This window comes from Neoarthrinium moseri (assembly GCF_022829205.1).
Source record: "Neoarthrinium moseri strain CBS 164.80 chromosome Unknown scaffold71_Wmoseri_CBS_16480, whole genome shotgun sequence".
Taxonomy (NCBI): Eukaryota; Fungi; Ascomycota; class Sordariomycetes; order Amphisphaeriales; family Apiosporaceae; genus Neoarthrinium; species Neoarthrinium moseri.
The window spans coordinates 63704-89994 of NW_026055185.1; the positions used below are offsets into that span (position 1 = coordinate 63704).

Sequence of the window (26291 nt, forward strand, 5' to 3'; positions counted from 1 at the left end):
TTTGAAATATACGGCTAGAATGGCTATGAATTTTCCGTCCAGGTTCTATGCTAGTGCAATACTCGGATTCAATATTACCAACTCAGACAGCACTTGACAATACAGCCACCGCATCTCAGGACGCACTTCTGGAACATCTGGAGAAGGATAAACGGAAAATGATGGTCATGAATGTCAAACTGTCATCTTTCCAGCATTTTCGTATCAGTATACGAGGTTGCGATCCCCGGAAGGCCCAAGTTGTTTCGAACATAGTGCTTTGCCATCTATGTGATGTGATGGGTTTGCTGAGCAACAACATACAGAAGCCGCGGTTTGACTCTATACATGCTACGTACGAAAATATTAAATCTTATAGCTGAGTGTGGTAGACTCGCAGGTGTATGAGACCAAGACCAGGACAGGTGGATATGGGAACATTGCCTTGATCTGTAAGGTTAATAATCGCAATGTGTTCTAGTAATTCTGCCACTTGTGGGAGCCGATCAGGGATACAGGATCTCAAGGAAGTCCTCTGTTGAGATGGAATACCAGGGGGGGCTGGAGCAGTAATTCAATGGTCCGTGAATAATTTTCAGAGATACATGTGATAATCTAGCACCGAATACTCTTCGACTTGAAGTCTTTGGGCTCCCATGGCTGCTGAAAGCTCGACATGCGCAATGCCGTCTTTAGCAGGCTCTCTCACGCTGTTAGGGGTTCTGGTTAGACTTGCTTAGGTCTCGTATCTTGACATAGGAAGCTTCGGCACTCTGCTAGGCAGTCTTAGGAGGAATTCAATTATCAGAAGTCTTTCGAACCTGGTTTCCTGCTGTCAAAGAGTCGAAGGCTCCAGGACAAATAAACTCTACAAAGACGATACACGATTAATCAGCCGAATGCGTTGCGGTTCGGGTTTCGTTCCAACGACTATCTGTTCAACACTGGTCGAGGTTGGTACAAGCGGGGAGTGAACTATGAAGGAACGGTGCTTAATTGATAGTTACCAATGCGCTCTCGGGGCTTTATCAAACCTCCAGCGACTTCGTGCAATGCAGGGTTTACATTAAGTGCTAGATAGAAGAACGCACCAGCGATACAAGAAGCCTGTGCTACCAAGTCTTGTGGAGTTTGTGAATGAATTATGCACTTCCCTGCTTAACATTCAATTATGCCATTGATGTACAGAAGGCACTGCTAGCTGACAGCTTCGCCCGACCTCGTTCACGCTCATCGCTTAGTGCCATCCGCCCTGATCCACAAATTACCATGGAAGTTGCCGGGCTTGGGCTAAGGCGTCGACCAGCAGTCCAGCGGCGGTTTCTTTCCCTCACCGACACTTTTTGACAAACGAAATCATGGAAGTCTGAGGAGTCCGACTGATGGATGTTGAAGCCAATCAATAAACTGAGTACATGGTAATGTTGACGGTGCAAAGACCGTGGCCCCCACCAGAGGGGCGATCGCCATGATCCCCACGCCAAGGAGCCGTCAGAGGGGGGCACATGGAAACAAGCATTGCCAAGACGCGGGTTCGCCTCTTGGCATCCGCATCTGGGACGTCTGAAGATTTGCGATTGACATCGGATCTCAAATGTGATGCAGCCTTCTCTATATCTCATATCCCTTGCTGCTTGGCACAAGCGTGCATCGAGAGTCACAGTATTCCCCTGAACAGCAGCATATACCACACAGCGGCCATGAACCTCCCACAAGAGGCCATGATGCATCACCCTCTGTCGCTCCGCGTTGCTTTCTGCCTACCTGTATCGTGCTTCGCTCTCCTAGGTCCAACGCAATGCTATCCCAGGACTCTCATCGCGCAGTCTTGAGGCCGCCCATCTGTTTCAGAGCTGGTCGGAAGCGGTCTAGATCTAGTGGCGCACTGCCCCGCATGAATCAATACAGGACGGAATGATGTTTGATGGAAACTAACCCTGGCTAGTCCTTCTTTCATGCACAGCCAGCGTGAAGATGTCAACCCTGATCGCATGATGGCCACGCGTTACCTGATGAAGTAGGGAGACCGAACAGCTACCAATCACTCCTGGACAGAAACTTGAGGTGCTACTCTCAATTGACTGGTGGCTCTTGGACACCCTGTCATATCTGTCATGCTGTTTCAACAAAATCAGGGTCCAACTTGTGTGGGAGACTGAGCTTGTCCAGCTCAGCAGGGGCCCATCCAAGATGCCGAACAGCCAGGCCGGGTGGGGTAGTCTTGTCGAGTTACTCCACGCTTATATGTTTTGGGGTTGGGTTGGGATGGCCACCTCCTTATCTTAGGTGATGCCAGCTCGGAAACGCCGTCACATTTCCTATTCTTGGCACCGCTTTTATGCTGATGGTTTGACAGCCTGCCCTGATCAATGCTTCGGTAGAGTCCTGATCCCAGATGTTATGCTCATGATGGCCGCGATCGTGGCTCAGGGGTAAACGCGGCGGAGCAAAACAAGCTTTCAGGACCTTTCGCACTAGCCGCCTAGCCTAGCTTGCCGCGTAGCCGACATCCATAACTTGGAAAGCTTGTTACCGCTCGGTATCTCAAGTTCTGGGGCTGAGGGAGCCCGGAGGCGTCATGATTCGCAGAGGGCAAATGTAAGAGGGATCCAACCGGGTCCTCTGCACCAATGGTGGCCGCTAGGATTCGGCCGATGCTTGCCCTTAACCGCACGTCCTGAGGTGAGTAGCCCACATGGCTCCAGATCGTTGCCAATTGCTCAATGAGCTGCGTAAACGTGTAGCCCGATGATTTCATAGCACGCAGGTCCCTCATCGGCCATGGTTCGCTGTAACAAGCGGGGTATCATAGACATGGAGAGAATACTTAAGGAGAGTTTCCCCTCAAGACGTCAGTACCAATTTCTTCATTCTTCAACCTTAAGACTCTAAACACTATCACTATCACCTACTTTGTTTTTGCTCCATTACCCGTATCTGCAAAATGTTCGGATTCGGTGGGTTCGTCTGCCTTACCGGAAGCTTATGATGCTGATAGTGATCAGGTGAGGCCAAGGAGAGCCGTGACCAGATCTACGATGGTCAACCCCACGAATCACACCTCAGCCACGAGCTCGTTGCCGGGGGTGCCGCATTCGAGGCCATGAAGCTTTTTGAAGATCGCCAACGCAACAACGGTACGCGTTCGAGACTTGATCCTCATTGCTCACTCTTTCTTTGCTTGGCCCTAACTTCTTATGATAGGCGAACCCGTAAAGCACCAATTCGCCAAGGAGATGTTGGCTGGCATTGCTGGTGCCGAGGTCGACAAGCTGTTCGAGACCAAGGGTCTTGACACCTTGGACCGAGAACGGGCAAAGCACGAGGCCAAGAAGCAGGCCGAGCACCTCTACGAGCAGCAGTACGGTCAATATGACCAATACGACCCGTAGGATTCCTCTGTTCACTTCTGAGTATCTTGTACTAACATTCACACAGCAACTCGCAGTCTCGCCATGAGTCCATGGACTATTAGATAGGATAACCTCTCCAGGTTCTCATAGCAATTATCGCTGCTGGTAAAAATACAAGCAAGTTAAACATACAGACCCTGCAAAAGCTCGCCTCACGGCTCATTGCGTCGTGATAAAATCCGAATAAAGACCCTGTCGACAGTCAAGGATCTTGTGAACGCGTTGCAACTGACATTTGAATCCAGCTTGAAACAGCCATGGTCATTACATTAACATTTCTCATACTGATATATTCCAACTACGAGGACTCTACGTGTTGAGCCAGCAACAATGGTGATTGACTTCAATTTTCGATCTAGGGCTAGTACGTGGATAGTGAAACCAACGTACTATACGATCTTGATCCTGATTCTCGTCGACAATCAGAACAGAGCTGGTCCCTTCCTATGCTCCTGTCCATAAACCTCGACCACACGATACTGTGCACTGATCTTCCCAGGTGTTATGGCGTGCCAAAGCTGTGCCAAGATTCATTCTTACTCATGGATTGAAAGGACTGATACTTAAACAGTGTTAAAGTGTCAGAACCTTCGATCCATCATGTTGTGGAATACGTAGAGTGATTCCACTGAGTATCCACATGTGCGCAACTTTAGCTACCCGAAGCCGTAACCACACCCAACTGATAGTCATAAAGGCCAGTCTATTCCATTTTGAGTCGCTTTCCAGCGTACATGTTGGGGTTCAATTATTTATGGGCAAATCCTAAATTTTTCTTTCTTGTTGTTATGAGGCTAATGAAGAACGACTATCTGCACGGTCCGTCGAAGAAATGAAGGAGAGTATGAGAACGTACTCTCTAGGAAAGGTAGAAATATCACCCTACCAAAGAATACGACCAGTGTATGGAATTTCGCGTGTCCAGTCAGCCGCACTATTTTTCTCCATCCTAATCATTGTCTAAAGCCCAAGGAACAGCTTTCAGCCAATCTATTGCAGATAGAGAGGGTGCAGCTCCTGTCTGTGGATAACTCGGCGGCATTACTGGCAGATGGTGCAACCTGGGCAAGTCGCAAGTGTTAGTGAACAGACTCTAGAGTTGTAGGCCATCAAGCGTGCCACTTGAAGATAGAAGACTTGCCCGCAGCGCAGCCAGCACAACCGAGATCCAAAGGGTCGCAGACACTGCAGGTCTTCTTGATGCATCCTTCGTAGCCGATAGTGCAGGTGCCGTCGCTCTCGGCGTACTGGCACACATCGAAAGGATCGGGGCAGACTGTGTCCTGCCGCTTGGAAATCTTGGTGCGGCCTTCACACCAGCGAAGTTCTAGTTAGCGCTCACTCTTATCTGGTTGGGTCCAGAATATAAAATGGACAGGATGTTAGGAACAGAGATGTGAGGGACATACCATGGGAGAGGATGTTGTTAGGCATGCCTACAGCAGTGCCAGCGAGGAGAAAGATGATAGTAGTGAATTTCATTTTGGAGGCGGTGGTTGATTGATACGAGATGTTCTGAGGAATACTTGCTGAACTAAGAGAATGGTGTATAACCTGATTGACTGGAGATGTCTATCACTCGAGCGGAGCTGGCAAGCCCTTTATAGAACCTCTCCCTATCCGTTTTGATGGGCTTTATTGATCGTCGATCTCTTCATATCTATATCCTTGGCATCGTGATCAGTCTCTCAGCTTGTCCGATTCCTGTTTTCCGAATAGAGGACTCTCGCTCCCTGGCTGGACCATTTGTGGCAGCAGGTGCACCTCTTACCTAACACATACCTGTTAAACGGTTGGAGGTAGCATTGGCGATTCTGTAATGTGGTTTTCTTTCGTGAGATGTGTAGCAGCAATAGTTCCTATTGGCTAAGGCTAAGTGCTGTCTTACGATGGCTGCAGAAGCTCGTTTGAACCATGTTTGGCCAAGGTACTAACTACAAAATGGATGAAATCATTGGACTTGGGAGTAGATTCAAGCACGGAGCAAAAGATCAGGATAGTCTTACGAGACTGGCTGCCTTGGCATTATGCGTTTGTCTCCATCAAATTTCTTCCTACACATGACCATTGAAGGAGAGTCCATGTTCATACACAGCTATGTTTGTTATTATGCTACAGCCCTCGGGCATTGACTATTTAATGGAAAACCCAGTTTACCTGGCTACGTTGCCATTTGTGAGACAGTGGTTGTACCATAGACTTCAATCGAACAAACTGGATATTTCGAACGCCCTGGAAAACCCGTGCCGGATTTCCGATTGTGCAGGACGAACTATACGAAAAATGCATTCCCGCAATTACAGTGCCCTTTGGCGAGGAAATAACCACGGTCATAAGTATATTACAACGCCAGATATGCATTGTAGATCACGCAGTCCAGGGAAGCAGACCTGGCTGCTGTGTACGCAAGCACATTCTCTCGCTAAAGTTATCGCAAGTTAAGTCAATTCGATGACTACGTGCCTGCGGACTTAAAATAAACATTGCATTGCCATATTGATATTCATTTCCAGTAAATCACAAATCCTCCTCGATTTTCAGTCCAGGTTTTGCTTAAAGATTAACATATAAGGCTTAGAGTATTATAAGATGCTTTGTACATACGACATTCATGTTATGTATGACTCGAAGGTACTAAAAAACAATCACTAGACCGTTAGGAGATTAATTTTACGAAACTTCGCTGTTTCTATTTACCCAATTCCGTTGTGTTGTCGCTGGTAACCCAGAAGCAGCTTTCGAACTTGGAGTACGCTCCACCTGTCACCCGAGACTCTAGACATAATCAATGCAGAATGGGCGAAAGAGGGGGCTTAGCTGAATAAAGCTATTCATTACAAGTCTAAGTGTTTCTTTTCATCGTAAAACAGCGTTAAGATAACTGTTAGAATATCTCCGGCGCGTCGATCAAAACGATTTAGGCTACACAGAGGAGCAAAAAAGCTAGGGAAAAAAAAGTAACAAGATCCCTTTAGAAATATATTTTGATGAATCTTTCTTTATTTTATATCAGGCTGTGTAATGTGAAGCATGAGTTCTACCAGACGACGGCTGTGCGGCCGCACACAATGTAATTATTACGTCACTGGAAGTGGCACAGCAAATATAAGCCAATGCCAAGCATGGCATTGAACAACTATCAGAAGCGTTACGTATGTGGCTTTCCTCAGCCTAGCCATGAGCAGAAATATTGGCAGCAGATTTATATGAGCGTATTGTATCAATTGACTTCCTGAACTTATCTCTTAGATCCCACCAAGGCAGTGACCTCAACATTATCGAGTTGCTGTTTATGCTGCCGAACTGAGTTTTATGCTTATTCATCGAATCACATCGGTCGGGCTCTAGTCGTTACATCTACAATAGGCACTAGATATATCAGGCCATCGAAATGTGTTTTGGCGTGCGTCACTTCTTCTATCATTGAGTCAGCGTCTACGTGTCACTAAAAATTGATATTGTGCAGAGTAGAGATTCGGGCACCTATGAACAGCCCCGCCCTTACGGCGCGAAAGCCGAGAAGACAAGGAGAAAGGCCCGTCGCCATAACCACGCCTCTGGTGGTTTTGTTGGGTTTGACGGGGGTGCCACCTTGGGAGATGGAGGCGGCGGCGGCGGCGGCGGCGGCGGAGATGGTGGTGGCGGCGGTGGAGGAGGAGGAGGAGGAGGAGGAGATGGTGGTGGCGGCGGCGGAGGAGGATGTTAGGGGAGACTGACATGATTGTCTAGCAATAAGTTCGCAAGTGAATAAGCATGATTTGTTTTAGACTTGGATGAAACTCTGGCCCTTGCATGTAATGATACTATTACTACTACATTGTCCATTGGCAGGAGGTCTCGTGCAAAACTAGCCTGCAGGCATGTAGATGGGGACTGCAAGAAGTATGAAAGTGACTCGTGTACCTGTGTCTGTGTGCCTTTGTATAGATATCACTTCCTCTAAGCACGGTAGCAATAAGATACCTCAGTTCTTACACTTTCCTTTCACCCTAAGGCTCTATAAAAATTACGCCGTCAATTCAGCTTTGGCGATCCCAAATCTTAGCAGGCTTGACGATGGATTTCAGGAAATGTGAGGTCTATTTATAGCGTTGCATTACTCTGAACCATGTCTTATGTGGTAGCAATGTTTCCCAATGCTTCTAATCACTGCGTCGAGTGTTTGCAGAACAACAATAACCGGTCGGCAACAATCCATGTCCTTGTTTCTACATGCATGCATTCATGAGGCTGGTTCGCCGACCATTTCCTGCCTGCGTAGCAGCTATCAGCCTTGGAGAAGCGACCTTAGTCTTGGCGGGTCACAGTCAAGGTACAGTTGGTTCGCTTCAAGTACCGACTTCCCAAACCTAGAAGCGTGCCGATTATTCTGCCGGCAGTGGGCATTTAGGGAAACAATGGCGGAGGTCAAATCCAAGATAAATCAAAATTCCTGGAAATCATGAGTCGTAAGATCGATGTATGGAAGAAGTGTTCCGGTTATCACCCCAATCAGTGGCTTCGCGTGACCGGCATCCCTTGAAACAGCCTTCTATCAACGAATTCATCGTAACAACAATACTGAGCCTTGCATGTTCAGCGCTCTTATTCATTCGATGGACTAAAACTAATAGCCAAGTACGTGAACTATTTGTGCCTAACACAACTATCAACTGCTGGGCTCCACGATGCACAATGCGCGGAAGGGGCGGCAATATTCCCCGACACGGACAATTGGCTATGGAATGTATCAAGTACGACGAGGGTCTGCTTTTGGAATTGGGAAATTTTGGAGAAACGAGACCTGTAAAGATGCGCTCTACGTAGGAGCTGAGTAACCTCTAGAGAACATGCGGGCCTTCGTTCGCCTATCGAGCGTGCCGCTTTATAGATGAAACCAGGGATAGAATCAAATTACGCCCAACGTTTATTGTAGGTATTTGAGATGCTTCTGTGATGTGATAGGGGTGAGCCAGTATTGATATATTTGGAACACTGAAGAGCGCATAAGTCCAGCTATGTGCGGTTTCAGTACAGCTGTGTGAACCTTATGGCTCCTGTGGGAGGACTAGCGACTTATCCCCGGATTCGAAGCTAGCGGCAGGCCACAAAACCATTCTGGTACGCTCGTAACAGTCAGGCCGAGGTACGACCTTGGCCCCTGTTTGTACTAACAACGAATCACAGGATAGAATTCAGTGCATGAAAATTGAAAGCTGGAGAATATTCTCACGTAAACGCATCCAATGGCAGCCTAACGTCGGAATCTGCCTAGATGCAGGTATGCTGACCGCCCCGGTTCAAGACGCACGCAGTGACTAATCAAGTCTGAGTGGCTTGGCGCGGCTGAGCTACGACGCTGATCTGTGTCTGTTCCAATTACTATTTTTGTCTTGGCATTCGCCTTAGCCCTTGCTCTGCGCAAAGGTTAGATGTCACGCAGACGTATCAGAAAACCGGACACTGCGAAATGTAGATTGCAGTGTGGGGTGTGGCCGCTAGTCGATCTCGCTGTGTCCGGTATTCCAATACGCCTGCGTGATGTTCATTTATGAGTCGATGAGCGACTACGTGGGAGTGATTGCAGGTACAGCCAGCAAGCCTTAGTTCAATACGTGGTTTAGTAGCGTTGCTCCCGGAACAGTACCGACCTACATCATACATGATCGACAGAGCACAGGCATGCGATTAAGAGCTAGGTCCAGGCAGAACATACTAAATCTAATTCAGCCAAATCAAATACAACAAATACGTAATGATATCGTATAGCTTGTCGCAGGAGGCTGAACTCGGAATGCTTCAAATCATTTGGGCATGTATCCACTTCCCAGTTGTGCCCCCAAAGTCTCGCCCCGAGGTATTGGGGTACCGTAACGCTAGCCAACCAGCCTTTAATGTTGTATAGTGGTATCCCACGAAAAAATCCTGCAAGCTTACAGTTTAGATGATAGTCACTCTTTGGAAAAGGGGGAGTGCCACCTCGAGACCGATCCCGAACCTATGGAGGATGGAATCCGCTGGCTGCTGGCGTCATCTACTTTGACTGTCAATCCCAACATGAATTCATTGCCCGTTTATCCATATATGCAAACTGTACAGAACTGCATACTCATCTAGGACAGCTGAGTAAGCACTATCAAATCAAGCACCAACCACTGGCTGCCGCTGTTGTGTATTGTTGATCAGGAACATGTAGGTGCAATGTCTGGTACTGTGAGCTTCAGTTCCGGCTGTCACGGCTGTGAATCCTGCCGGGCTACCGCTGATCTCTGTTCCGTAATAAGCATATGAACCATGCGCTAGTTCTGAAAAAGCTCTAGGCCAGTAGTCTGCTCTATATTGATGGCATTGTCTTCAAGCCCACGGAACCAGGTGCACGAAGTACCGGATGATCACCACCACTCTGAGACATGAGGAATCAAATCGGCCGAGAAAGGGAAGGGGCTGATGAGCAGACTGTGAAAGAGACAGGGCGGTATATACCGAGGTACGGACAAAGATAGAGATGAGTTGTTGGCTTAGGACGCCAATGGTGACTATAAAAGGGCAAGCCAAGACCTCTCGAGTAGAAGACATCAACTGCCCAGACACAAGACATTCACACTCCCAAGCCCTTCCCTCTGAGATCAAAGGCAAGAGAACGCTTCACGAGGTCTCTCTCCCGACAAGTTACTGACTCTTTGCTTGCAGATCGCCACATCTGTCTACGACGCCTTGCAGCACGCGAGCCATTCCATCAAGATGCAGCCCACCACTCTTCTCCTGACCACCCTCAGCCTGGCCACCAGCGCCTTCGGCCTGGGCATCAACTGCCGCGGCAACAGCAACTGCGGCGGCACGCTGTGCAAGCTGACCGACATCCTGTCTCAGGTGCGGGCGCTGCCCCAGGGCAACCTGTACAACCCGGGCCAGCACATCGCGTGCTGCGGCGACAAGGCGCTGGCGTCGGGCCTCTGCGCCTTCGTCCAGGGCGACTTCCACGACGGCCAGATCTCGGCGGCGCGCGCCGGCGACCTGCTGCAAGACCTCGTCAACCACGGGTGCGGCAAGTGCGGCAGCGTGCCCATCGGGCCCAACAACGATCCCAACGCCGATGGCATCTTGACCGTCAACTGGGTCAGCGAGAAATAGGAGGCCGTCAGCCAGGCTGACAGGGCGTTGTAGATGTGGAGATAGAGTTTCTCATTTGTTGTGAACATTATTTTTTGTTATTATTTCTGGATAGGCGACCAACTGAATTCATTCTCTTCGCTATCCCCTACATTTTTCATAGTCCTGGAGAGCGTATTTTATAAGGCTATAGAAATTTACGTTTCTTCCCGGCATGAAATAAGATTATTTGGGCCATTAAATGTGCATTAATCTCACGATGTGTACCTCTTTAAAACGAAAGTGTCAGGTTTTAGGAAACTTATGCAAAGCCTGAATACATAAAAGGCCCAAGCCTCACTTGATCATATGATATCCCGAGTGTCGTGCATTGGCTTTTGGGGGCTGAGCTGAACAGTTGCCTGCCAAGGACATACCGTAGCTTAAAAGCGATTAAAATTCGGCAATGAGTGACCGGGTGGTCCTAGCAATGCTGCATAGGGTTCGTTGTGTGCTTACTCAGTAGCATTCGTGAGCTGTGAAGCTGTATCTTGGGAGGTACGTCATCCGCCGAGATCTGTGCCATAAAATGGGACCAGTGCTTCCACGAGAAGAACAGGAAAACGGAAACATGTTTCCAGAATTGTCACGATGAGCTCCGTTATAGCGGAAAGCAAGACAGCGGTTACGAGGAGACGTATAGCGGCCTCTACATCCGCTCGTGCTTCTCCTGATGGGACACCCAACGTGCCTTGCCCTGCACAGCCCTCTATCTCGATTTCCTGTCATGAGATCCCAACGTACCTCTTTCGTTTGCACGCACCCTGCTCAGCAGGAACGACGACAACTATCGAAGTCTGTTCACCCGCGTGGACATTGGGTAAGCACGCCAAGCAAGATTTGTTAACACAGCAACCGCGCCAGATCGCAGATCAACTTGACGAACATCTCCGGTGGCGGCCAAACCACGAAGAGGATTGCGATTTCATGTCTTGGTCGAGCTCTCTTCTCTTTGTGCTTCAATACGCATTTTACCGGCACACGGACCCGGAAAGAATGAATTCTAGTCATGCGAGTCTTGAAGATTTGCAAATACTGGTGCTTGACACCCGCAGCTTCCCGCGGGACACATTTGTTAAAGACCTCGAAGTGTTAAACGAGTTTGAAAATCACTCAGTGGGTCTTAAAAGACTTATGGAGATGAGGCTGTCGAAGTACTATTTTGGGGAATATCTTTCCCAAGGGCAACTTACCGTCAAGGGTCACTGCTGCCAGACGTCGGTCCAAAGGCTCATCGACCTGGGGCTCTTTGAGTTATGTCCTACTCTTGGGGACCGGTCCCACTGGCAATACTGGGTGAAACCGGTTCTCTGGATTAGACAGCTCATAGTCATAGATACGGCAAATCCAGTTACGACCAAAAAAGACGTCCGCACGGCGATTACGATGTCGCAAACATGTTTTGGGGCCGACTGGGCGCTCCCCTTGGCTGCCATGCTGTTAGCATTGCGCAGTCGCAAGTATGCCGACGAGGCTATTGTGGATGGCTTCTGCTCTATGTTTGATGGTAAGTGATGCGCCTCTGCTTTGATGCTACTTCTAGTCTGTTGAGTTGATTGACCAACTGTGTAGATGAAGAAGTCAAGAAGCTTCATCTGGAGGATATGAAGTTTGAACCGGAATCGAGGAGATTGCCAGAGCTGAGGCTGTACTGGCAAATGATGAAAGCCATCCGCCAGCGCATTGATGATGGAGCTGTCGCGGACCTGGGGAAAGCGTTTGGGCGCAAGGTTGGTTTCGCAGATTGACACAGAAAATGTTTGCGGGGTAAGGTGGTGAGGCAGGATCAAATCTGAAGGGGCAAGTGGAAATTTCTGTTAAATCCTCTGGAGAAGGTAATGCAAATGATGCTTTACATGGGAAACGTTGATTTTTTAAGCGGTGGGATTATCCGAGGATGTGACTCGGTTTCCAGCAGGAGACCAGCAGGAGTCCAGCAGGAGAATGAAGCTTGGATAGCGACGCTTTTGGCTGCTTACCTTGGTACATAGTGAAATAGCTGTGGAATATGCAGTTTTCTGGAGCGTAGGTTTCCACACATTTCTCGTGGAAGAATTGCGGCATCATAGCTACTGTGGTTTGTTTTGCGCGTGTTGGTCACATGAATGGAGCATCTACGGATTATGTTGGCCGTGAATCTGAAGCCGTCGTGACGTGCGCAAGAACCACGGCTGTGAGGTGGTTGTTTCTAAAAGCGGCTGCCCTGGCTGCCCCACCCCTGCCGGCGCACGGCCATTTAGCAGCCACGGCGGCGGGTTGCGTCAGGGGTCCCCATTGTGTTCAGAAATCGGCAACGCGCATATCTAACAGCGGCCGCGTGGGGTTCGTCTTCTGGTTGATCTGGTCTGAACGCCGACTCTTTGTTCTGCCCCCGCCTGGCCGGGAACAGATCACGACCACAAGACATGGGCGAATAGAGATCCCCTTGGTAGTGGCCGGTGGTGCAACTTGGTCGCGAGCTGGCCCGTGAAGAAGGGCCTCAGTGCATGACCCGAAATGAGGATGCCGAAAGCAGCTCTGCGTCGAGGGTCTCTTTCCGCATGGCGACCTTCTCCATCAGTGCGGTTTTTCTGGGGCTGAGGCGGCGGCGGTCCTGGTCCGCGGCAGTCGGCTGGTAGCGCAGGGCGGGCTGCCATTGGCCAGGCGGGACCGGGGGCCAGGGATGTGGGGAGCTCAGATTGTCTGGCTGGCGTCTGGATTGATCGATCTCCATCCAAGGCTCGACCCTCTTTCGGCGAGCGTTAGGTTGGCGAGAGATGCGCTGCATCCAAGGGACCGACGGCGAAGGGCCAGCTGTCTGGCGAGCGGGTGCAGGACAGGATGGGGATGGGAGGAAAAGTGGCTAACAAGTCGCAAGAATGGGAAGCCTTCAAAGCAGACAACAAGAGATCTCTCGCCCACACCTCATGCCGGCCTGCGTGTTTTGTTTCCCTCCGTCTCATCCCCATCCCCATCCCCATCCACCGCCCACCATCGCCCTTCCCATTTCCCCATCTCTCTCGTTGAGTGTGTGTCGGCGTATCCAAGTTTATTAGATCGCACGCCCACCCCAGCGTGGTTCGCGCATGTATCGTCAACCATAAATTAGACTAGACCGTGCCTCCCGACGGGCCCCAGCCATCGCGATATAGACCTGGACCTGGGAGCTCGGGGGCATCTTTTCCTTGCGTTGCGATTCCGTCTAGACGTCGATTCCGCGCCCGCGCACACGCTGCCGTCGGGGTGACTTGACACCAGGAAGGATAGATACCTGTCGGCGTCGAGTCCGTCTGCGCGAGACGTCATTCGGCCCTCTAGCCCGCGACTGCTGATCTCGGCGGTACAAGACGCAGAGACATTCACGGCCTCCAGTACTGACGCGACTCGGCTGGTGACTGCTGCGATCGCCTGGTCCGGGAGTGTCGGATTTCTGGAGCTGTTAACGCCGTCTTGTCTTGTCTTGTCTTGTCTTGTCAGCGCAGCGCAGGGGGAGGATGGCGATGCGCGGTAGGTAGGCACAGCACAGCACAGTACAGTACAAACCAACTCTAAAAAAGATGGCGGCCAACAATTTCCACGCGACGGTGCTGCAGCGCACAGAGGATCGACGCCCTCAGGACGAGAGTTCGGGACAAGACCACCACGGATTCGCAACAGCACCAGCAGCATCGGCATCAGCATCAGCACAAGCACAGACGCCAGGTTCTCCTGCTGCTGCTTCTGCTTCTTCTCCTCCTTCTCGTTCTCTCTATTATTCACCCCCAGCCACAGCTACAGCTACAGCTACAGCTACAACGACGAGACCGGGACCGGGAGGACCAGGACCAGGACCAGGACCAGGACCGGGACCAAGACCTGCACATCATCGTCCGTCGTATCTGGACACAGCGCAGGTGGATGCCGCCCACGGGATCCCGACGAATGCAGCATCGACACAGTTCGTGTCAAGCTTGCACTCAGCACCACCACAAGCACCACCACCACCACCACGCCCAGCAGTTCCAGATTTTCGCCAGCCCGCGCCATTCCAACGCCTCCATTCTTCCGCTTCATCCACATCTCCCCCATCCCACAACTCCTTCCCCATCGCTGCATCACAGCAACCATCATCATCGTCGCCGTCGGCATCGGCATCGACATCCCTGACGCGACCCCCGATCCCATTTACCACCGGCGCGTCCTCGCACTTCACCACCACCACCACCACCAACACCACCTCTTCCGCCCACACCATCGCCGCGACCGTTGACTACCATCCCCGATCGCCTCCAGTCACCTCGCCATCGCTGCTCTCCGGCCTGCCCCCTCTGGCTCCCCCGCCGGGAGTCTTGGGATCCATCATGGCATCGCCTGGCGCCAATGGTGCGAATGCACATGCACCTGCCAGTGCATCGCCCTTGCAGCCGCCCCAGACCTCCGGCCACCTCTCGTCATCCTCAGACTACCGCCAGCCCGCGCGAGAGAAGACCTCGGGCAGCTTCTACGACCCGCTGACCGACACAACTAACGAGCGAAGACCCTCCGACTCGTGGTCGAGCAGTAAGCCGGTAAGACAACCAACCATGCATTGCAGCACCCCCCCGTTGCCTCACTTGATCCACACCAGCCGGTACCATCACAGTCTCCTCCTGTCCTCAATGCACAGTATCAGCACCGATCCAGCAGATCATTTGGCCGATGGGGGTCTGTCCAGCAGCTTCTTTACGCGTTGCATTGACCACATCATCGTCGGCCTGCCTCCGCTCACCCAGCTCTGCTCCGGCGTGATCAGGCTACCCAAAAAGTTTGCCGAGGGCGGCAGAAGCCTAAAAGTCGCAGCATGAGACAGGGACCGCCGACACACTTGATTGCTTCTCGGCGCTGATGACTGCCATCATGAATTTTTCTTGTTTCTGAAATTTGTCATCTACGCGCTCTTGTCCCAGTCCATGTTGCTTTGCTCTAAGAACACGGATATGTCATCACACTACCGCTGCTAACACATTACCTCGATAGGCACGATCCGACGCGTACAATCATTCGCAGCCAAAGTCCGAGTCAGCACAGTATCGTAATGGCTACGGTTCTCCATCGTCATCCATGAATGCCCGCAGCCGAAGCCCGCATTCGCACTCGCACCCCAAGAACGCCAACGGCAACGGCTACAGCGCCGATCCGGCCAGTCCAACCAACAAGGCACTGAACCTGGCGTCGTCTCCGTCGCGGTCGCGCGCTGCACCTGAGCCCACATCGACGCCTGCTCCGTCCCTTCCGTCCTTGTTGAATCCTGAGCCTCCCGCTCCCGCTGCTCCGGCAGCCCCTTCAAGCGTACGTTCTCAAGAAACTCAAATCATCCTTACTTGCTCTCGCCACTGCGGCTTTGAATCTTCTCCCGATGTGTTTCGGACTCACCTAAGCGACTGCACATTTGTTCCCCTATTTGTGCGACTTGATGCTGACCATACTGCTCAGACCCCAAGCCGCGCAGCTGAGCTCATGTCATTTTCCAACATCCTCTCGAGTGCCGACCCCCTCCCGAAGCCCAGCCGACCTGCCATCATGGCGGAAAAGAAGGAAAAGGCTCCCCGCAAGAGCAAGGGACGTGAGTCAGTCCTACGAGATTCGGAAGCCGGCAACACCAAGAAGGTATCTCGTCGCTCGTCCAACGGACCCAGCGAGCCATCCGGCAGGGCCTCAAAGCGGCAGTCCAATGGACAGCCCAAGCCGAAGCAGCTGTCTGCCGACAAGGAGAAAAAGATCGAGAAGCTCCTGGAGCAGCTGGACGCACAAGCTGAGGATGTCGATTTGTCGGAACTCGAGGCCGAGCATGAGTTCTATCTCGGCCGAAACAAGCGCCGTCGACTTGACCTCGAGAAAACCGAGGGCAAGGATAGCAAGGCTCGCCGCGAGGAGTTTGTTGGCTATTCCAGCAAGAAGCTGGGCGGCCAAGCAGCCTTCGGCAAGCGCCGCTATGATGAACTGCACTATGAAGAGGCTCTTCAAGAAGTCCGCGAGCGCGAAATCTTTGCCGATAAGGAGCGAAAGAAGGATATGCAGCGCAAGCGTCGGCGCGAGAAATCCATGCAGGTCACCATGGAGCAGAAAGAGGCTGCACTGGCCAGAGCCCTTGCTGCGGAAGACGACGCCGAACGCCAGAAGCACCTCCGTGAGGCTGAACGGGCTGGTAAGAAGGCTTTGCAGACCAAGCTTATCTTGCAAAAGGGCATCAAGGGTCCGGCGCGCAACCTCGCGCCCTTCGAGCTCAACCTGGAGGGTGGTACCATGTCCACATTCCAGGCGAGCGATATGGAGCCCGGTGCCAAGGGCAAAGGCAAACGTTCTGGCACTCGCCCCAAGAAGTCTAAGGAGCAAAAGCAGGCCGAGAAGGATGCCGCCGAGGCTGCTCAGGCTGCTCTCGACGCTGGCGAGGAACTGCCCCCCGCACGCGAGGAGAACAAGATCCGAATCAAGTTGAGCAAGAACACCAAGGAAGCCAAAGACAGAGAATCTCGCGACGACGAGTCCAAAGACAAGGACAAGGCTGACGAAACACCCGCCAATCCGCTGGAAACCAAGTTCCAGTCCAAGGGCTACAATCAGATCTATGATCAGATTCTGCGAGATCTGGCCCGCAAGGATGTTCCCAAGACCTTCAAGCTGGCGTCCGACTCATATGCCACCAAAGCATCGAATCTCAAGAAGACGGCGATTCTTGCCTCCAAGGAAGCCAAGCGGTGGCAACTACGGACCAACAAGGGCACCAAGGACCTGCAGGCCCGAGCCAAACGTTGTATGCGAGACATGATGACTTTCTGGAAGCGCAACGAGCGTGAGGAGCGTGATCTTCGCAAGGCAGCGGAGCGACAAGAGCTTGAGAATGCCCGTAAGGAGGAAGCCGACCGCGAAGCTGCTCGACAGAAGAGGAAGCTCAATTTCTTGATCTCACAAACTGAGCTGTACTCTCACTTCATCGGTAAGAAAATCAAGACGGATGAGGTTGAGCGCAGCACCGACAACCCCGAAATCGCACCGGCAGCAGATGCTGCCTCCGCAGAGAAGAAACCGGATGTCGATGAGCCGACAGGTCCTATTGGCAGCAAGGTGACCGACTTCAACTCCCTAAACTTCGACGCCGAAGACGAGGAAACCCTGCGCGCGGCCGCCGTGGCCAATGCTCAAAACGCCATCGCCGAAGCCCAGCAAAAGGCCCGTGAATTCAACAAGAAGGACGCTGACATGGACGAGGATGGTGAGATGAACTTCCAGAACCCCACGGGTTTGGGCGATGTCGAAATCGAGCAACCGAAGCTCCTGAACTGCCAACTCAAGGAGTACCAGCTGAAGGGTCTGAACTGGCTAGCCAACTTGTACGAACAAGGAATCAACGGCATTTTGGCAGACGAGATGGGACTGGGCAAGACTGTCCAGTCGATCTCCGTCATGGCATACCTGGCCGAGGTGCACGATATCTGGGGTCCTTTCTTGGTTGTGGCGCCAGCCTCAACACTTCACAATTGGCAACAAGAAATCGCCAGGTTCGTCCCAGAGTTCAAGATTCTTCCCTACTGGGGTACAGCTGGAGACAGAAAGATTCTTCGAAAGTTCTGGGACCGCAAGCACAACACGTACCGGAAAGACTCTCCTTTCCACGTGCTAGTCACCTCGTATCAGATGGTTGTATCTGACGTTGCATACTTCCAAAAGATGCGATGGCAGTACATGATTCTGGACGAGGCCCAGGCCATCAAGAGCTCCCAGAGTTCACGTTGGAAGTGCCTGCTTAGCTTCCACTGCCGTAATCGTCTCCTCCTTACTGGTACCCCTATCCAGAACAACATGCAGGAACTTTGGGCTCTTCTCCATTTCATCATGCCTTCGTTGTTTGACTCCCACGACGAGTTCAGCGAGTGGTTCTCCAAGGATATCGAGTCCCATGCACAAAGCAACACAACACTCAATGAGGACCAGCTTAAGCGGCTGCATATGATTCTCAAGCCGTTCATGTTGCGTCGTGTCAAGAAGCATGTCCAGAAGGAACTTGGTGACAAGATTGAGCTCGATGTCTTCTGCGATCTCACCTACCGGCAACGCGCTTACTACCGCAATCTACGCAACCAGATTAGCATCATGGATCTTATCGAGAAGGCGACGCTTGGCGACGATCAGGATTCCGGAACCCTGATGAACCTCGTTATGCAGTTTCGAAAGGTCTGCAACCACCCCGATCTTTTTGAGCGTGCCGATACCACCAGTCCCATGTTCTCGGGCTACTTTGCTGAGACGGCCTCGTTCATCCGTGAAGGAACCAACGTGTCCGTTGGCTACTCGTCGCGCAATCTGATTGAGTATGACGTGCCACGACTGGTATGGAATGAGGACGGAAGGCTCTTCAAGGTTAGCAAGAGTAATGAGCAGGCAGGATTCAGGAACAAGTATCTGAATCATCTCATGAACATTTGGACGCCGGAGAACGTACGCGCGAGCGCAAGCGGCAACGATGCTTTCTCATTCTTGCGTTTCGCCGACGCTAGTCCTGAAGAGGTCTACAAAGCGAGCCACTCGGACGTCTTCACCCGGGCCGTCGACCTCGTCAAGAAGCCAAACCGACTAGGTCATATGAACGTGATCTATGACGAGCCGGAAGACGAGGCGTTTACACCCGCCCATGCCTTGTTCCAGATCAAGGCAAGAGCAGACCGCAAGCCGTTGGCAGATATCACGAACGAGGGTGTTCTTGGAAGTCTTATGAACATTGCCAAAACCAACTGGCGGGATTCTGGTCTCGGTCGTTTGGAGCAGGCTGCCCGCCCGGGCGCCTCTGCTGTGCCGATCGGGGTATCGTGCGAAGGCAGCCGGGCCCCAGCCAGTGAACGCGAAGACACATTGTTCAATGGGCTGATACGAAAGTCCCTGTATGGTCCAAATGCCATCGATGAGACCGCCCTTGTCACCCAGAAGTACCCTCTAGAACGGTATCCTCCGCCAGCACTTCTGCCTCAGCCCGACAACGAGAAGAGACGCTTCACCAATATTGCTGTCCCAAGCATGCGCCGGTTCGTCACTGATAGCGGCAAGCTTGCCAAACTGGATCAACTGCTATTCAAGCTGAAGGAAGAGGGCCACCGTGTCCTACTCTACTTCCAAATGACACGCATGATCGACTTGATGGAGGAGTACTTGACCTACCGGAACTACAAGTATTGCCGACTTGATGGTTCTACAAAACTCGAGGATCGTCGTGACACCGTTCATGACTTCCAAACCAGACCAGAAATCTTCATTTTCCTTCTGTCTACCCGTGCTGGTGGTCTTGGTATCAACCTTACGTCGGCAGACACGGTCATCTTCTACGACAGTGACTGGAACCCTACCATCGACTCACAGGCTATGGATCGAGCCCATCGTCTTGGTCAAACGCGCCAAGTCACTGTTTACCGTCTCATCACGCGCGGAACTATCGAGGAGCGTATTCGCAAGCGAGCTATGCAGAAAGAAGAGGTCCAGCGTGTCGTCATTTCAGGTGGCAGCTCGCGCGGTGTCGACTTCAGCGGTCGTCGTCCTGCTGAAAACAGAAACAAGGATATTGCTCTATGGCTTGCCGACGACGAGCAGGCCGAGTTGATCGAACGCAGAGAAAAGGAGTTGCTTGAGAGCGGGGAGATAGAGAAGCAGACCAAGAAGCGTGGTGGTGGGAAGAGAAAGAGGGAGGCAGTCAGCCTGGATGAGATGTATCATGAGGGTATGTCTACAGCCTACGTATCTCCATTTGTTCTTGATCATGACTAATCCATATTACAGGTGAGGGTCACTTTGATGACGGCAACAAGGCATCAGGCACTGCGACACCGGCAGAAGAAGCCCCTGCCGCACCAGCGGCCAAGAAGCGTCGCGCGGGAGGAAAGAAGGCGAAAACAGCGAAACAAAGACTTGCCATCGCTGACGGGGAGATCGACATGTGATTTCACTACGGCGCTGCTGCAGCTCACGGCTTTTCTCATGGGAAGAGGAGAGGACTTGCGGCGCGATTTAGAATTCAGAAAAGTAATTCAGTGTGTGTGGTAGGCGGGTAAGAAAAGACAAAAAAAGTCTAAACGACTAGGTCTTCTTGTATTATTGTACAGATTTTTAGACGAGGGAAAGTCCAGGAGAGGGAACACAAGAGTTGGGATCTTGGCCCCGCTGGTTTTCTTGCACCAGGCTCCTGGGGGGACTCCGGTGCCCCTTCGGTGCGTTGCATTACTATGCTATCACGAGTCAGATGCATGACAATAGGAAATATTTACTGTGTTCATAAGATGAGAGTGGTGCAGTTCAAGCCACGGGAAAGTACAAAATTGACTGGTGAAGGCAACCAGGTTGCGAATGTGAGCGGGGACTACGAAAGCATGCAGATACAGCGGCATTTTCGAAGTGATCCATGTTGGCCATGCATTCAGCCAGAGGTGACGGCCTAGCATTGTAAGCCCTTTGAAAGAGTCGTAGTCCAAAAGACTACGCGCCATTTGTGGCTTGGCCCTGGCGTCCGACTGGTCGAGTGCTGTCAGCTCCTGCATGATGGCGGTGGCAGAGCACATAATCTGGCTCTCCGAGCGAAACCACAGCCTCGTCCTGAGGGGTGGGGGTTTCGACATATCTATTAAGCCTCACACTGCCCAAGACCTTCGCTGACATTTGTCTCAACGCCTGATTCGCATCATGTGGCTCATCAACGTCGAGACGCACAAACTTGAGGAACATTACACATGTCCCGAGGGCCAGTATGCCGTTCTATCACACACGTGGGACGGCGAGGAAGTTTCCTTTCAGGAGTACAAATGCGGCCTCGATGAAGCCAAGAAGAAAAAGGGGTACACCAAGATAGAATGGACAATAAGATTAGCACAAAGACGCGGCCTGGCGTGGGCGTGGGTTGATACGTACGTGGGCCGTCCTTACAATGATCACTTATGCTGGCCAACGCGGAATCATTCAGTGGTCATCAACTTCTTCCTCTGCACATGTCTGCACATGGCGCTGATTTGTAATGCATAGTTGCTGTATCGATAAGTCCAGCAGTGCGGAGCTGTCAGAGGCGATCAACTCGATGTGGAAGTGGTACAAGCAGTCAGCCATCTGCTACGCATATCTGTCAGACTTGCCAGAGGGATCCATAGGAGGCACCGATCTCTTCCAACATTGTCGCTGGTGGAAGAGAGGCTGGACATTGCAAGAGCTCATTGCGCCGACAGAGGTCCATTTCTATGACCGCGGTTGGAACTTCTACGAAACCCGAACCGGCCTCAAAGAGTACATCGAGGATTTCACTGGTATAAGCCATGAAGCATACCACCGTCCTCCTGATTCATTCTCGGTCGCCCAGAGAATGTCCTGGTCTGCCAATAGGGAGACTTTAAGAACAGAGGATATCGCATACTGTCTGTTGGGGCTCTTCGACATCAACATGCCTTTGCTCTACGGCGAGGGCGAGAAAGCCTTCATACGGTTGCAAGAAGAGATTTGTAGGAATACGACGGACCTTTCCGTATTTGCATGGACTGCGGACATTGCTTCTACCAAGGGCAAAGCTGACCAGGAGTTTCGTGGTCTCTTCGCACTGCATCCCTCCGAGTTCGCCGGCTGTGGCAACGTGATACCTCATAAGCGATCACAGACCCACTACCACGACGACTTGTCCATCACCCGGAGGGGCATCTGTTTCGATAGCATGAAGCTAGAACTGGTTCCGCAGTATGGGCTTATGATGCCGATTGGAACGTGCAAGAAGCTTAGTGGCGGCCTTGCTACCGTGCGAGTATTTCTAACCAAGACGATCGGGGGTTATGTCAGATCAGAGCCGGGCTGTGTGGGGATTAAGCTCCAACCAGCCTACCGCGGTTCGAAAGAGGATGACATCAAGTCGGATGGTCAGAAAATCTGCTTCTTCTCCATGCGAGATACGATGAGGTTCCCACCCATGAGGATATGGTGTGAGAAGACGCTCACGGCCAGTGACTCCATGAGGCTCCATGAGGTGTTCAATAACGCTCTGTTCATCGACTTGGGACGTGGCGTCCAAATCACGGCGGCATATCCCGAAGGCAACTGGGATCCACACAAGCAGGCATTCCTGCACGATGGGGTCTTGATCGGGGCCGTCCTGATCGAGGCTCAATCGCAATCCTTCATCCTCCTCTGTAAGTGGTGGGACGCCACGCGACTTCGAGAGGCTGCCGCGTTCCAGCCCTGTGAGAATTTCGAATACACCATCGTGCATCAAGATGACTTGACGCAACAGAACCTACGTCAGATCCAAGAGGAGAGGATGGAAACACCGGGCAGCTTTAACATCGCAAGAGATATCATGTATGGAACACCATGCAACAGCCTGGATGCGTCTACAGCGAGCGCCGAGCCGTTGATTTGTCAAGGCGAGCGGGGAGGCTATGACCTGCGCGGAGACCTGGGCCGGCGACTCGTGCACGGGGAGGATTCGTTGAGGCTGCGGCTTTCTATATATAATCCTCACAACGCCCATCGCCGTGGTAAAACCAGGGATGGCCGCATCTGGGCAAAGAGGCACCTCAATAAAGTCTAGGGGGGTGGCTGTGGCACGTCATCCGCAGAAGACGGATGATACGACCCCAGAAGGGATGGGGAACTGACGGTGACACGTAATCAATTGTTGCGCCGAAACCCTCAGCGTACTAGTATCTCTTTCGGGGGTGCATCGCGGTCTTGCGTTCTCTAGTTTTATGGCTCCTAGTCGAGTGAGAGACCAAGACGAGCGAAACTGAACCAGTCCTGATGTTTGTAATTATCACTCCTACCTTTGACTGCTGGGGGACGGGGGTGTCGCCATTGGTAATTCACTCTTGCCTTACTACGTAAAGCGAGTCTATTTCAGTAGACAAAACTCCATTGCAGTCCCTACTCTCAGACGAACCAGATCTGGGTACTCGACCATTTGTGGCATCAAAGTGGAGTCCTGGTAGCGTGCAATATTTGGTCTAGACAGCTGCTTGGACAAAGTTGCCTGCACCACACGCTTAAGAACCAGATACATGTCAATCTTAGGCGCAGACTTAGTCACACTGAACCTGAGAACAAGCAATAATACTTAGTCCTGATGTGGCAGCACTTACAATAGGGCTACCACTGAAATTCTCACACTTCCCTGGCTAGGACAGATGTTCGTTTATTTGTTACTTCTTGTTATACATTTCTCAGGTCATTTATGAACTACACGAGGTGCCCTTGTGACTCATGCGGGTAGTGACCGCGATAGTTGTATGACCCCTTCGAGCGATCGACAAGTTCCAGTTCGGAATCGCTTGTCTGGTCATCACACTGTGTGCGCTTGACTGAAATGATGGTAGTCTTTGTGATGGCCTGCCCAGTCCCCTTGTTGGTGCCACCAAAGGCCTGGGACCCAAAGGCCTGAGACCCGTTGTTGCTGGATTTCGACCTCATGTATTCGGTGCCGCGCTTCTTCATTCTCCGGAAGAGACCGGCCATGCCGGGCATGCAAGCGCAGATGACACCGACGTCGAGCTCGACCAGGGACCACACGGCCAGGTTGGCGTATTCCATGGTCGGATTCGTGCTCGTCTGCCATCCTATCAAGGCCTTGAGACGGATCATGCTGCACACTGTGACGAACAGGCCGACAAGGAACGTAAAGATGATGCCAATCTTCTTCTTCATCGACAAGTCAAGCTTGAACCTGAAACATGGGTTAGCTTCCTGTCCGTGGTTCAGTAATTGTGGATATCGCTTACAACTGGGGAATGGGCAGGAAGAAGATCAAGAGGTCGAGAACGATATTCAGAGCCGCACATGTGTAGGTCTGTGCGTTCATGTTGATACATGTTCCGGTATTTTGATTGTCCCACCGCATCCACGTATAGTCGAAAGGAACGCAATATGTCAGCAACGTCACCACGAAGGCAACGCAGAACAGTCCCATGACGATCATCAAAGCATAGACGTATTTGCGGAATTGTCGGTCCGGGAAGATTCGGAGATACAATAATAAAATGGACACCTTCGTGATCGTTGACTCGATGACGTAGGCGAACTCGGCAATGTAGAAAAGCTGGGATGGGTCAGTATGCAATCGTAGGTCAGGCGACTCTGATATGATCGTAGTACTTACGATGAGGACAATGGTGATATTGGTATCTTCCAGGGTCCACATGTCCTTTCCAAGGCCAAATACGACCACTATAGCTGCGTCAGTAGAGGTCCAGAGTATAATCCGGCTTATCGGAACGTACTCAGTTCGGCGCCAATACTCACTGCAGTGAGTACGACGTAGGATGCGATAATCGCCCAGTCATCCCACCCTAGTTGCATCCCACTAAACCACGAACTCCGCGACAGCAACCGCCCCGCAAGGAAGATGGTGGCAACTCCCCACAGGGTCCATGTGACTCCCCTAATGCCTGGCTGGATGTCTCGAACCTCCGTACCGCATGTTGTCGTGATGACTTGTTCGGCTTTGAGCAACTGATGCGTCGTGCAGTTCGCATAGAGACAGTGCGTCACATCGGTATTGATAAACTCCTCAACATAGTCGCAGTTCTTCGAGCCAGCGAACGAACTGAAACATTGAAACTACAGAAGGTTAACAGGGCATGAAACGCAACTTAGGTCTCTTGGAGGTATTCATGAGTACTTACTGCGCAGGCCGGAATCTGGGACTCGATATCGGTAAGAACTGACGCCAGCGTTGTAGACCGTGGGCCAACCTCCGCGGCCACGATGGTTGCTAGCACCAGTAGCAACCATAGTGCCAACTTCGACGATAGAGGACTGATCATCTTGAGTGCGGTTAATAACACTCGAGTGTTATGACCATCGTCCGAAGGAAAGAGTGGAGGTAAACCGACATGAAGAAGACCTGGACTTGGTCAGATCTAATACCCTCAAGCAGAGCGGCAGGGTGACCCGTACAACGACGGGCCTGCCGGATCCCATGTGAATGGCAGACGCACATGTGCGCCTATCCGCCAATTTCCATGCCCAAGTCGCTTAAAACCCGGGTCCTCTCGAGCGCCAAGGGGACAATGTGCCGTTACTCGCGCACTTGCGCAGGGGAGAGGTTCCGGGAATCCTGGGTATAGGACCCTAGCGTGGTGGAGTAGCATAAGAGCTAGAGAACTAGCCCACAGACTAATATAGAAACTTTACAAGCTTGCCAATGGGCTGGGACAGAACAATCCCATCTCATGCGGTGGTAGTTAATTCCTGGCAATGTCTTCTTCAGCAGTCACGTCTTGATACCGCAGGACCAACACGCAATCACGGGCTTGAATACCTTCTTGATGCCTTGAGTTATCCATAACTGTGATGATTGTGACAAGACTGCCCTCTACTGATGGGTGCCGTGTGCCGAGTGCCTGGCCGCTGCGTCGAAGTGTCAGAGTCGTAATCCTCCCCGCAGCCACCGTGACTTGACAGACGCCATGCGAGAGAAATACATGGGGTTAGGGTAGCAGCCCGACACTGGCGTGCGCGGCGTCCTCAAGAACTACACTACGCTACGCCGACCTGTAACGGCGGTCCACTCCCCTGGGTCAATTATCTGGTGAACCTGAGCAAGGCAACCTTGCTCTACTGCGCATTCCAGAAGACAGCCCCATCTCCGATGCTACTCCTGTGTTATTGGATGCTACCAAAGATTGTTCTTGGCAGGCAGATCAACGCTACAGTTATCATATTCGGGCGAACATATGCCATCCGATGATCCCTGACCATGTTACGACGCCAGAGAATCGGGCTAGGCCGTTACGCTAGGCTCACCCGAAAACGTCTTCCAGCACGCCGATCAAA

At 51.7% G+C, this 26291-nt stretch overlaps 7 protein-coding genes across 7 annotated transcripts; 5 read left to right on the forward strand and 2 right to left on the reverse strand.

The window, feature by feature from the left end:
• Positions 1-2923: 2923 nt before the first annotated feature.
• On the forward strand, positions 2924-3454 carry JN550_011635 (uncharacterized protein; the record flags this gene model as incomplete). The annotated part of the gene is made up of 4 exons (XM_049310021.1): positions 2924-2936; positions 2985-3116; positions 3184-3367; positions 3418-3454. 4 exons carry the CDS (start codon positions 2924-2926, stop codon positions 3452-3454), a joined length of 366 nt encoding a protein of 121 aa, XP_049166385.1.
• A 1047-nt stretch (positions 3455-4501) lies between these two features.
• JN550_011636 (uncharacterized protein) lies at positions 4502-4874 on the reverse strand (the record flags this gene model as incomplete). Its single annotated transcript, XM_049310022.1, has 2 exons — positions 4502-4701; positions 4802-4874. 2 exons carry the CDS (start codon positions 4872-4874, stop codon positions 4502-4504), a joined length of 273 nt encoding a protein of 90 aa, XP_049166386.1.
• A 5238-nt stretch (positions 4875-10112) lies between these two features.
• On the forward strand, positions 10113-10502 carry JN550_011637 (uncharacterized protein; the record flags this gene model as incomplete). The annotated part of the gene is made up of 1 exon (XM_049310023.1): positions 10113-10502. The coding sequence occupies one exon, from the start codon at positions 10113-10115 to the stop codon at positions 10500-10502; it is 390 nt and encodes a 129-aa protein (XP_049166387.1).
• Positions 10503-11906: 1404 nt separating this feature from the next.
• Positions 11907-12268, forward strand: JN550_011638 (uncharacterized protein; the record flags this gene model as incomplete). Its single annotated transcript, XM_049310026.1, has 2 exons — positions 11907-12027; positions 12093-12268. 2 exons carry the CDS (start codon positions 11907-11909, stop codon positions 12266-12268), a joined length of 297 nt encoding a protein of 98 aa, XP_049166388.1.
• A 2571-nt stretch (positions 12269-14839) lies between these two features.
• Positions 14840-20437, forward strand: JN550_011639 (uncharacterized protein; the record flags this gene model as incomplete). Its single annotated transcript, XM_049310027.1, has 4 exons — positions 14840-15046; positions 15495-15806; positions 15951-20217; positions 20277-20437. The coding sequence occupies 4 exons, from the start codon at positions 14840-14842 to the stop codon at positions 20435-20437; spliced, it is 4947 nt and encodes a 1648-aa protein (XP_049166389.1).
• Positions 20438-21173: 736 nt separating this feature from the next.
• Positions 21174-23052, forward strand: JN550_011640 (uncharacterized protein; the record flags this gene model as incomplete). The annotated part of the gene is made up of 2 exons (XM_049310028.1): positions 21174-21394; positions 21510-23052. The coding sequence occupies 2 exons, from the start codon at positions 21174-21176 to the stop codon at positions 23050-23052; spliced, it is 1764 nt and encodes a 587-aa protein (XP_049166390.1).
• Positions 23053-23696: 644 nt separating this feature from the next.
• On the reverse strand, positions 23697-25279 carry JN550_011641 (uncharacterized protein; the record flags this gene model as incomplete). The annotated part of the gene is made up of 5 exons (XM_049310029.1): positions 23697-24180; positions 24236-24552; positions 24613-24680; positions 24734-25073; positions 25139-25279. The coding sequence occupies 5 exons, from the start codon at positions 25277-25279 to the stop codon at positions 23697-23699; spliced, it is 1350 nt and encodes a 449-aa protein (XP_049166391.1).
• Positions 25280-26291: the final 1012 nt, after the last annotated feature.